The sequence below is a fragment of the Terrapene carolina genome, unplaced genomic scaffold, assembly GCF_002925995.2.
Source record: "Terrapene carolina triunguis isolate 2854851 unplaced genomic scaffold, T_m_triunguis-2.0 Scaffold58, whole genome shotgun sequence".
NCBI classification, from domain to species: Eukaryota; Metazoa; Chordata; order Testudines; family Emydidae; genus Terrapene; species Terrapene triunguis.
The window spans coordinates 103,043,443-103,056,345 of NW_020664409.1; the positions used below are offsets into that span (position 1 = coordinate 103,043,443).

The following is a 12,903-nucleotide window of genomic DNA, read 5'->3' on the forward strand; positions in this document are numbered from 1 at the left end:
TAAGCCGCAGGTGAAATATTTTATAAAGGATTTTCCTACCACTAGATGTCACTCTAATAATAAAAACCACCACCTTATTTTCCCTTAATGGCTGAAATGAAAACTCCAGGGGAGGTTGTTTCCGATTTTACCTCCAGTTCTTGGAATTAAACTGTTAATCTTAAAAAATAACAAAAACACCTCATAGAAAGAAAATGTCTAAGTAACAGGAAGTGTATATATTGTAATCTACTAGGGTGACCATAGGTCCCGATTTTATAGGGACAGTCGTTGGGTCTTTTTCTTATATAGGCTCCTATTATCCCCCACCACTGTCCCGATTTTTCACATTTTCTGTCTGGTCACCCCAATCTACTGAAACAACAGGGGACATTAGGTACCATAAGCAGAATCATTCACACCATGTTGAATCCTGACCAGAAAACATGCCCCAACTCTAGTGAGACGTTCCATAGGATCTTTATTGACCAAAAGTAGTAGGGAAAACCTTGGTTTTATGCCTCATTTAAAAGATGGAACCTGGAGCAACCATAGAGCCCTCTAACACCACATTGGAGGACTGGTTCAGGACTGTCTAAGGGTATGTGAACCTATCAACTCACCCACACCACTTCTTGCAATTTCCTGGGAGCAGCCCTGCCCCTGCATTGCCTGTGAGATGCGCTGAGGGCACAGCCCGAGGGGCATTACTCACTTTTGTAAGGGAAGTCCACATATCTGTCTTCAAAAATCACAGGGACTGTGTTCCCATCCCCGTCAATGTCCAGGCATTCGGCCGGCAGAGGGGGCATGCTGGTGAGGTACTCGGAATTCCGAACGTCCGTAGAAATCTGGCTGTGACTTTGGATCCTGAGAGCAAGACACGGAGGGAATCAAGTGTGGGATTAATTACTGTTCAGCCTCGCCAGCATTCACCTCATCTAGTCAGCAAAAGAGATTGAGTATGACCAAAGCACTGGCCAATGCTTTGAAATACAGGTGCTGAAAATTAGGTGCCTAAGTCCATATTTAGGCACTAAGCAAATGGGCTAGTATTCAGAAGTGCTGAGCAACCACGTCCACAGAAGGGGAGAGTGCTGTGGAGTAAACAGGAGGGAGGTGTTCGGCACTTGGCAGACATGCTGAACAGGATAAAACATTAGCATTGAACGCTGCATTATTTATATTGAGCCTGTCTGCTGAGCTGAGTGGATTTGCAAGGAGCCTTTTCTTGTGGTGCCTCCACACCTTTGCAGCCCTCTGCGCTCTTCTTACTGCTGCAGTGTCTCCTCCTTTCTAGCAACTCCTGGGGAGCAAGCCACCCCAAAAGAGACGGAAGTGACTGGGGAAAAGGCAGGGTTATGCTCCCTCTTGGATATACAGAGAGAGGGGTGCACACTGTGACATCACAAGGAATGCTTCCCGTGTATGCCCTATAACAGCAGAGAGGATTATGCCTCACTACCGTCTAGAGCTTCCACTGGGTGGTGTGGCCCTGTACCAGTTTCCTGGCAGGGCTGTAGCTAAGTGATGCAACTGAGCCCATTATGGGCCTGGTTTACTGAGGTGCTTATTACCCATAACTCTCATTGACTTCAGTTGGAGTTGTGGACACTCAACGCTCCAGAAAATCAGTTCCAAATATCTCCATGTGATGGAAGCAGAGTCCCCGCATAGCTTCTCACAGGAATCACTAGAGAAATTGACCCGACTCCATTTGTTCAGAACTTGGTACCTACTCAGCTTCTCCTAGAAACGATGTCTTCGAGAAAGGCACCCTGTCTCCTCAGAGCTCATGACCCAGCAGCTAGAAGGCTGGCATCTTCTTTTCAAGGTGTGCAGTCTGCCTTCCTATGTATTATGTCACCTACTGGGTTGTGTGGGGTGCGATGCCATGTGTTCCCTTCCAATAGTTGTGATATTCAGGATACGGGTGTTCTGAAAGCTGTAACCAAATTGCCTTGCTCCTCTCAGTATCATCCCTGTAATTGTTTTAATATTAATTTAACCTATTCTTAAAGTTTAACTTTAAAAAACTCTCAGTGAAAAAATATGAGAGAAAACAGACTTATTACAAAGCGTAGTGAAATTTTCAACTGCGGGTGTAGGCAAACAATGGCAAAGGCTTCCATATGCTCTCTGAGGACCTGGTCCTCATGGGAGTTTTGCCTCTAAGGACTGCAGGCGCAGGCCCATGGATTGCATTGCGTTGTGGTGAGGGAAGCAATGAAAAGGACAGATTCTGCGCACCATCTCCGGAGAGATGCAGCACAGGGGGAAGAAGGCTTTATGCCATTTTTGCACTGCCTGGGTTCCAGCGTTGCCGTAAGTACAGATAAAAGGGACGTAACTATAAGAGCCAACCACTCCATTACGGAAGTATTATACACATGGAAATGGTGCAAATGGTACTGATGCATTTATAAGTACAAGTGCAAGTACTTTCAACTACTGTATTCCCTGCAAGACCCCCCCCCCACCCGGCTCCCAGCTGGCTATTGCAGTGACCAGTCAGAAGAGAAAGGTGTGGCGCTGCCACTTTCCCTGGCTAGTGCAACAGCAGGGCCAATGCGAAAAAGCTCTGGCAGCCGGAACTCAGATCTGAAGCTCCCAAGCCAGGACTGTGGGTCCTGGGGGCCAGCCAGAATCTGGGACAGTTGGGAGGAATGTGATTGTTTCCCAAAATTAGTTTGAAAAAGTATTTGCAGATAAAAAAAAAAGTTACTTATGTTTTAAGAACCTTTAAACTGTATTTAAATACACATGCTAAGTACGGAATATTTAAAGTGCTTACCTACAAGTATGTGGAATACTTCAAAACATGTACTTAAGTACATACTTAAGTACTTGAGGACACTGCAGGATTCTGCCTGCAGCAGAGACTGGTGTGGCCTATGGAGTCAGCCTGCAAAGCTCCAAGGACTATTCTAGTTTGTGGCAACTTTACTCTGCTGCCTATTGCCTGCTCTGCAGCCCAGAATCCACCATAGTGCAGAGTGCTATGTGCACACCCCCTTCCACCCCAGATCTGCCCCCTCCTGCTCTAAGCACCACCCTGGCACAACTCTTCCACCAGGGGGCAGTGTAAGGCCCTGTACTGCTCTTCTGTCAGAGGAATTTCCCCCCATCCTGCAGAGGGCCCTTGTCAGTCCTCTCTTGAAACTCTGGGGTGAAGAACTGGCCCAGAAATGGCTAGTGACTATTATACTCTTCCTGCTCCAGAGCTGAATGACATGACAACTGCCAGGGGAAGTGGAGAACAGGCAAAATACAACCCATTTATTTTCCGTGTACTGGTTTTATCCCTGGCTTGTCTCATATGGCAACTACCAGAGAGCTGCGGTGGAGGATTAGAAGCAACTGAGACAAAATGTCTCAGGGGTTTTCTGTATAGAGTTTTGGGGTGTGGCAAGCCAGGGTGTTAATCTAGAGCACACTAACTTGCCACGCACTGAGTGGCACTAGGAAGACCCTTCTGCACAGCAGTCTCTTCCTTCCCCACATAACTTAATGATTGCTTCATGCCCAGAATCAAGAAAATGGATCTCCTTGCTATCCTCTCTAATATAACTGTGGATGTTCTCATTATCCATATAAAGACCTAATTCTTGTTGGAATCATATAAAATTTTGAGCCTCGGTTAGATCTTGTGGCAGTGAGTTCCACAAATTAGAGATGCATTGTGAACAAAAGTATTTCCTTTTGTCACTTATACATGTGGTGGCTTTTCAGTTTTGCTGAATGTCCCCTTGCCAAAATTCTTCCCAGTCAAGCGGGAAAGCATGTTTCAAATGTGAGATTATTTTATTTGGATCTTTCTTTAGCTAGTCTATGTATTCTAACAAATAGAGATGAAGACAACACAAGCTTTCAAGAGATGGCATTAGCTGGCAGCAATATGGGACAGGTTGCACAGAACAGAGCTGGTGCAGAAATGCACATATTTCAGGTTTCCTTCAGGGAAACACAGTTCATCACCATGTAATAAGTGGAAACGACAAAATTTGTACATGGCAGGGAGAAGAAATGGATCATGCTAACTCAAACAACAGGCTTGTAAACATATTCTTCAATTCTCATGCTAATGCAGGAGATCTCTGTATCCCAGACAAGTGCCCTCTCATGCCTGACATTTCCCCTTCAACTTGACTTTGGCTGTTTCACAATTATTTGGGTCCAACTGTTCAACCATAAATCCTGTCAAGTATGAGAGGGGTAGCCGTGTTAGTCTGGATCTGTAAAAAGCGACAAAGAGTCCTGTGGCACCTTATAGACTAATAGACGTATTGGAGCATGCGTCTGATGAAGTGGGCATTCACCCACGAAAGCTTATACTCCAATACGTCTGTTCGTCTATAAGGTGCCACAGGACTCTTTGTGGCTTTTTTCATAAATCCTGGTTTGTCAGAAGCTGGGAATGGGCGACAGGGGGTGGATCACTTGATGATTACCTGTTCTATTCATTCCCTCTGAAGCACCTGACATTGGTCACGGTCAGAAGACAGGATACTGGGCTAGATGGACCTTTGGTCTGACCCAGTATGGCCGTTCTTATGTTCTGGTAGAATAATTAAATAAAAGGACCCACAAACTTGACGGTCATCCAGACTCAAGTAGGGCATGTGCAGTAGCTACCTGGTTTCCCTTGCTAGCACACACAGCCCTGTCCTTGATTTTTAGAGTGAATTCCTGGCCCCATTCAATTTACTGACAAAACTCCCATTGACTTCAATGGGGCCAGGATTTTACCCTTAGTGTTTGAAAGCAACATGTAAAGGTAAAGATCTAAAAGTAACATCTGTATGCGTTCCTTTTCGGCACTGAAATCTGTGCCACATGCAGCAGTAAGAGAAACAATGAAGTTGGTAGCAGAATTCCATGCAACAGTCTGTATTTAACTTAGGAATCATCACGTCCGTGCTAATATCAGAAATAGTATACTTAAGACTTAAAATCCTGACAGACAAAGCACAGTCTAGTTGCTGGGAATCAGGAGACTAGGGTTCTTTCCCGAACTCTGCCACTGACCTGCTGTGTGACCTTGAGGAAGTCACTTTGCCTCTCCGAGCCTTAGTTTCCCCATCCACCCTTTGTCTGTTTGTCTATTTAGAGCATAAGCTCTTTGGGGTAGAGGCAGTCTCTTTTTATATGTTTGTAGGGCATCTAGCACAAGGGGGACCTGATCTCAATTGTGGCATGTAGGTGCTAGCATAATAAAATTGCCACTAATAAGCCTGTGAGGATCAGGCCTTATTCATCATCACGTATATAGTGCCAGAGACATGCTAAATGCTTCACAGACATAGAGGAAACAGGACCCTGCCCTGAGGAGCTTACAGATTAAAGACACTGTGAGTGTTTACAGTCTAACTCTTGTTCTACTCAGCTTCCACGGCAGTTAAGGAGGAAGTTAGCTCTATTTCGTAGAAAATGGGGCTAGTTTCACTGCTGCCAGTCCAATAAGTGTAAGTGAAACATCTTTGTGCCAGCACGGCTCCCCTTCTGCTCCAGGACTGTTTGCCCAGACAGAGCAGAGTTACTGTTGATGCCTCCTTCAATGTTGATAAATGCAAAGTAATGCACATTGGAAAACATAATCCCAACTGTACATATAAAATGATGGGGTCTAAATTAGCTGTTACCACTCAAGAAAGAGACCTTGGAGTCATTGTGGATAGTTCTCTGAAAACATCCACTCCATGTGCAGCGGCAGTCAAAAAGGCGAACAGAATGTTGGGAATCATTAAGAAAGGGATAGATAATAAGACAGAAAATATCATATTGCCGCTATATAAATCCATGGTACACCCATATCTTGAATACTGTGTGCAGATGTGATTGCACCATCTCAAAAAAGATATATTAGAATTGGAAAAGGTTCGGAAAAGGGCAACAAAAATGATTGGGGTATAGAACGGCTTCCGTATGTGGAGAGATTGATAAGCCTGGGACTTTTCAGCTTGGAAAAGAGACGACTAATGGGGGATATGAAAGAGGTCTATAAAATCATGACTGGTGTGGAGAAGTTTTATTTACTCCTTCTCATAACACAAGTACCAGGGGCCAGCAAATGAAATTAATAGGCAGCAGGTTTAAAACAAACAAAAGGAAGTATTTTTTCACACAATGCACAGTCAACCTGTGGAACTCCTTGCCAGAGGATGTTGTGAAGGCCAAGAATATAACAGGTTTGAAAAAGGAACTAGATAAATTCATGGATGATAGGAACATCAATGGCTATTACCCAGGATGGGCAGGGGTGGTGTCCCTAGCCTCTGTTTGACAGAAGCTGGGCATGGGAGACGGGGATGGATCACTTGATGATTACCTGTTCCGTTCATTCCCTCTGGGGCACCTGGCATTGGCCACTGTTGGAAGACAGGACGTTGGGCTAGATGGACCTTTGGTCTGAGCCAGTATGGCTGTTCTTATGTTCTTATGTGCTCCCTCAAGGGTGCTGATATAGCAGGAAGCTATAGTCTATATTTGGGGCTCCATATGAGAGAATGAGCTGAACGGTGACATCTGGGGCCCCTCTGGCCGTGTCTCCTTCACAGATGAGCACTACCCACTTTCGTAGGCTGGGCTGGCCCTATACAACCATCCACCCAAGCACGACTGAGGTCCTGGCTGCCTTGCGCTGTTCCTCTTTACAATGTGGTAGACTGTGCACTGCATCTGTCCCCATGTCTCTAGTTACAGCTTTGAAGAGGGCATCGTTATATGGAATCCCCACCTATGGCCCTGCACAATCTGTGGCACTATCCCTAAACGATTTCTGAAAGACATGTCTCCAGTCTGATAAATTCCAGCAATGGGGGCTTCACAGTCCCCCTGGCCAATCTGTCTCACTGCAGAACTTTTCTAAAACCACAACATTTTCACTAATCTTTAATCTAAGTCCTTCCTGCTGTACAATAGCATCAGCCCAGAGTGTCTGCTTCTTGACTCACTTGATTAATGAAAATAACTGCCCCCTGCTCCATCGCTAACATCCCTCATCATGTTTGCGAGCAGATATTTCCTCCTCTCCGCCTGGTTTTCTGCAGAATGAGCCTGGCCCTCCCTTAACATTTCCCCAGACAGTGCCTAGTTTCCTCATCTTTTATTATTTTTGTGGCTTTCCTCTGAACTCTCCTCTAAATGAGCTAAGAAGTGGAATCCTGCCTGCAGTCAACTCCAGGTAACCCAGCTGAAGGCAGCAGGGTTGTTCAGGTGCAACCAAGGGCAGAATTTGGCTCTAAGTATTTTAAAAATCATGGGGGGTCCCAATTCTGTTGGGGCCTAAGCAGAAGCGTCCAGCAGAGGGAAATAATTACCTTGCTTGTTATCCAGAACACACTTCTTTGAATACAGCCCAGAACCGGATTTATTTTCTTTGACAGCCTTCCATTGCTAATTCTCCTGCAATTTATCATCCACTCTGAGCCCCACTATTACCAGCACCAACCCGGCATGCTGCCCATTCTGAGCCGTCAGTTTCTGAACTGCGTCACCCAGCTCCAGCGCTCATGTTCAAGGCTTTGTGTTAACCACTGATGAATGGTTCATGGCTCTGTCCTGTCTGCCTTCCCAGATCCTCCCAGCACTACCATGGCTGCACCCAAGAGAGTTTCACCCACTTGGGGACAGTGGGGAGGAGAAAAGAGTTTTTCTGACCATTTGGCACTTGCTGCCGCCTCAGTGCAGGATTTCAGCCTCCATCATGCTTTAGACCTAGGGTGACCAGACAGCAAGTGTGAAAAATCGGGACGAGGGTTGGGGGTAATAGGCATGTATATAAGACAAAGCCCCAAATATCGGGACTGTCCCTATAAAATCGGGACATCTGGTCACCCTATTTAGACCACAAGCCTTAAAAAAAACCCACCTGCCAATCACAGGTGTCTGAAGATTACAACTCTCTGGGGCCTGATCTGGATCTTGCATTGTGTAATTTTTTACCTTGACTTCAGTGGATTTACACTGCAGTGAGATTAAAATAGACCCGATGCCTTCTGTATGGAGTACAAATGCCCACTGAAGATCAAGGAGGAAGGGCATGGATGTGCATCGGAAAGGATAATGGGGTGGCATGGGGTCTGGTTTTAAGAGACCACATGCTTGCAGGGCCCAAGTGCCAGGGATGGGAGATGTAAGGAATTACTTACAGGCTTTCCTGAAAGGTCAGCACAGCTAGCTTTTGGTGCTCAGCATAAAAGAATGCTTCTGAGAATCTTCTTACCTGGGGATGAAACACAAAGGTTACACGTTAAAGCCTTGTAAAGACACCGAGTGCAGGCAAGCCTGCTCCAGCTGCTCTGCATCACTCTGGGGACACAAGGAAGCTAGGAACCCAGGTTGCTCGGCCAATTCAGCTGCCTTTCTGCTTTGTTTTGCTGGAAGCAGCTAGTGTGTCTGGGTAAATATGGCCTGAGATGTTCAAAGACTCTTAGGCCTGGTCCACACTAACCCCCCACTTCGGACTAAGGTACGCAAATTCAGCTACGTTAATAACGTAGCTGAATTCGAAGTACCTTAGTCCGAACTTACCGCGGGTCCAGACGCGGCAGGCAGGCTCCCCCGTCGATGCCGCGTACTCCTCTCGCCGAGCTGGAGTACCGGCGTCGACGGCAAGCACTTCCGGGATCGATCCCAGAAGATCGATTGCCTGCCGCCGAACCAGGAAGTAAGTGTAGACGTACCCTTAGGATTGAAGACACAGCCCTTGGAAATATTTTGGAATCTCTTCCAATGTACCTGCTGTTTCTTTGTTTAGAAGCAGCACATCTGTTGAATTTAAGAGTCCTCTCTGTAGCTTTAAAACTAGGGTCGCTAATTCCCTTTCTCGACAGCTGACATGGCAGTAGCGCAGTTACTAAATGAGGAAAGTCAATAATCAATGGTATCTTCTGCACAAAGATATACAGTAACTCCCATTCTTACACATGTACACAGAGGGGAAGAAACCCTACATTATCAGAAACACATACATGCGTGGCATGATATCTGCAAATTCAAGTTTTCCACATTTTTGCATGGACATTAGAGAGAACAATTCAGCAATGGACAATCGATTGTGAAATAGTTGCAGGTTTGAAATGATTTGCAGAGCACTTAGTATGAAAACATACACTCCTAAAGAACTTGGTACTGCTATCTGCTCAGAAATAAGCTTTGACTTTCTATGCACTCCGACAAGATATGTAATCCAATCAATTAAGACTCTAGTCCTTACGTTACTGCTGTTATTTGTAAAATACAGCATCGTAGAATGGCAGCAGAAAGCATGCAAACAAAATTACAACATCCCCCGAAACCTCCAAGCTGTGTTCTGACAAATGGCCTTTCTAAAATAATAGATTAGCATCACTTGAAAAAGGATGTTTAATAATAATAATACCTTATGTCTGAGGCTCTCAAACTGCTTCATGCAGCCAGGTAAGCAATACCACACACATTTTAAAGAAAACTGAGCACGTACAGGTCAAGTAACTTGCCAAAGAACCCCAGTTCCCTGCTCTATCCATTAGACATGCTGCTTCATTAGCTTAGGTGCTATGTTGAAGGTACCTCCTGCTTCCTATACATTTCCCTCTGAAGGAGTTAGATAATAAAGAAAGTCCTGATCTGAAGCACTGCATTTGAGCACGTGCTTCCCTAAGCAGGCAAGTAGCCCCACTGACGTCAATGTTAAAGTTAAGCACATGCTTAAGTGGGGCTTTAGTGCATTCAGCATAATCAGATAGGCAGCCGCCAAATGGTAATATGTGCGTGTGTGCATGTCTGTGAGAATGTGTGTGTGATACTAAGGAGCGGGAATGTACTGGCTGCTTATGTATAAAGAGATAATAAAAGAAACAGAACTATATTTCCAGTGGCAGCTGTGTTAAAGGAGTTATGAAGGATAGATTTTTCAATTATTTGACTCTGTGATGATTCTGTTTTTTCAGATGAATTTTCACATTTTGTGACAATCAAGGTACCATGGGAAATCAAACCTTTACCACAACTGAGTAATTTGGTATTTTGATATTTAAAATGTGCTCAGTTTTCTGTATAGTACCAGTGTTCTATAAGGGCCAGGTCTTCTTTTCCATTGTGGCTGAGGGTTTTCCAGACTTTAGGCCCACAATATCCGGGGTCTACCCAAAAGCCAGGACACTGATAAGGCGGCAAGGGATGGTCAGAGGTACAGTCCTGAAATGCAGCTCTTGTATAGGACAGCAGTCTGTTTGTAATCCATGTCACTAAGGCCTCCAATTCAAATCCACACCAAGGCCCTGACCCAGCGAGCTAAATGGGAGGACCTCTGTACTCACACAGAGCCCTGCTGAAGTCTAAGAGACATGGATCTCCCCAGGCAGAACAACTTATAGTATTGGGTCTAAAATACGTAGCTAATTCAGTTTGCAAACTGCTCAAAGAAAAGACCTTCCTTTTATACTTGTCTGAAAAGTGCCTAGTACAATTCTGGTGCTATTGTAACAACAACTTATTAATGATTATTGTTAACAGGCCCCACCAAGGAATGTAGTTTGTACCGAGAGTCTATGAAGTTGCTGAAACAAAATTATAAAAGCAGACCCTGGTTTCCCTGTTTCGTCATCTCTTGCAGATTGTGAAGCTCTTCCTGAATCTCTCAGAGCTATGCACTCCAGGCTCCAACATGCCTTCCTCTTGGCATGATGCTATCCAGCTGGAAACCTGGCTACCACTGCCAGGTGAAGACAAGACAGGTTACAAGGTCACTACTTGCTCCTATTTGTTGAACTGACAGCAAGGATTTGATAGTTGAAGGAATTATTTAAAAACTGGTATTTTCTAGGCAAAAAAATCCCCCTTGTGCAGAGAGCCAGCACAAGGACCTAGGCATCACTTAAGTGGCATATAGGCTTTGGGCTGGTTCTCTGTGTGTGTGTGTGGGGGGGTGAATTTCACACAGTAACTCTAATTAAGGCACACTCTGGATGCATCTTTGATCTCTTCCTATCATGTTGTTATCGCCATTGCTGAATGAATTGGTTAGCATTACCCTTAGCGTGTGATGCTCCTGAGTAAGATAGGCTGTGACTTCTGGATGGAGTGTCACTGTCTCCAGGAACTGGGTCCATAGTGCCAAAAGGTGGGAGCAAAGCCAGGCTAGGTCCTTGCTTATCTGCTCTGCTATCTTCTCTGGATTGTTCAACATCTGGAGGGGGGAAAGGATGTTTGGAGGTTAGGTCAGTAGCATTAATTAGTACATTAGATTAAGTTCCCTTAAAAAAACAAACAAAAAAGAATGATCCTTGACTCAGAACTGGGCTGACACTGTTTTCCTATCAATTATTTCATCCCAGATCAGGCAGTTACTATAGAATTATTTCAACACATGTATTTTAACACAAATTAAGATGGAGACATAAGGGAAGTGTGGGGAGTGGGCACAATCCAGCCGTAGCCAATATTTTTCATTGCAGGTAAAAAGTAAATGAATGCAGCCAATTGGTTGTTGGTTCCAGAATATCCACTAGATGGTGCTGCTTACTCTGGAATACAAAATGATGCTCCCTCTTCTGTAGACTTGGTGATGCCTTTTGATTAGAGGAACATCTCTTTCACACAGGTCAAACCACAGCACTAGCTGGGTGGCTTTTTTTATAAAGTCTAATGCCCAATACAGTATGAAAAAAACATTCCAAAATTCCTTCACACAACAAAAAAACTAGGGGTCACCTAATGAAATTCATAGGCAGCAGGTTAAAAACAAACAAAAGAAAGTACTTCTTCACAGAACGCACAGTCAAGCTGTGGAACTCATTGCCAGGGGATATTGTGAAAGCCAAAAGTATAACTGGGTTCAAAAAAGAATTAGATAACTTGATGGAGGACAGGCCCATCAATGGCTATTAGCCAAGATGATCAGGGATGGAGCCCCATGCTCGAGGTGTCTCTAAATCTCCAACTGCCAGAAGCATCTGGCACTGGCCACCGTCAGAAACAGGATACTGAGCTAGCTGGACCTTGGTGGTCTGAGCCAATATGGCCATTCTTATGTTCTTAAGTGTATTTTCTCCTTTCTCTACTGCACTTGAACAAGAGTGAGAAACAGATACAAGGCTGTAGAGTTCTCTTTTATAATTCTACTGGTATTTATGCACTCCAACCTCTATAGCATATAGCAACAGAGAGTCCTGTGGCACCTTTAAGACTAACAGATGTATTGGAGCATAAGCTTTCGGGGGTGAATGCCCACTTCGTCGGATGCATCAGTAGCAGTAGAATCCACAGACAGTAATTATGTTTTATGGTAAATGTGTTAGTAAAGCCCTACTACAATGGGGCCCTGATCTATGGCTCGGGTCCCTAGGTAATACAAATTAATAACAACAACAATAATAATACAAGTTATACCTTAAAAAAACTAAACGAAACAAACCAACAAAAAGTCTCTTTGCCAGTCACAGTCCCCTTTCACCATAGCACCACAATGAATCCTGAGTTCCTGCTTGATTTTTACCCAGTCCTTCCCAGGCAATCTCCCAAGGCTAGTGGCACTGAAATCTAAATCACGATTGAAAGTAAATCCTTGCGTTCATATGTGTGTGCCCGCATGTGTGTGTGTAACTGTGGGTATCCTGATTGTACTTACACTGCCCTCACTGCTGTATTCCTGATTCTGCAATCAGTTCAGTGTGGGCAACCTCCTGTACCAATTCAAATAGTGAAATCAAAGGGGCCTATGGGGTGGAGGCATCTGCCCCCCGGGTGCTCTTTGCGGGATCAGGGCCTTATTTTGTATAACTAGTCCCCCTTGCTTAGAAGAAGAAATAACTTGCACTGTCAGCAATGCTGTTTACTTTTAATTTTAAACATTAGCACCTAAGTTATTGCATAAATTGTAAAGGAAGGCCTGGAGAGCAAGCTTCAAAGGAGAAGCTGCATTAACACCCAGGGTTATTAAAT

General features: G+C 44.6%; 1 protein-coding gene across 1 annotated transcript in view; it reads right to left on the reverse strand.

The window, feature by feature from the left end:
• FAM135B (family with sequence similarity 135 member B) overlaps positions 1-12,903 on the reverse strand; it is a 231,264-nt gene that overhangs the window by 15,610 nt on the left and 202,751 nt on the right. Inside the window, exons 9-11 of the mRNA XM_026659287.1 lie at positions 10,994-11,149; positions 8,130-8,203; positions 695-849 (exon numbers count right to left, since the gene is read on the reverse strand). Coding sequence (XP_026515072.1) covers positions 695-849; positions 8,130-8,203; positions 10,994-11,149 — 385 coding nt within the window. The remainder of the gene's footprint in view (positions 1-694; positions 850-8,129; positions 8,204-10,993; positions 11,150-12,903) is intronic.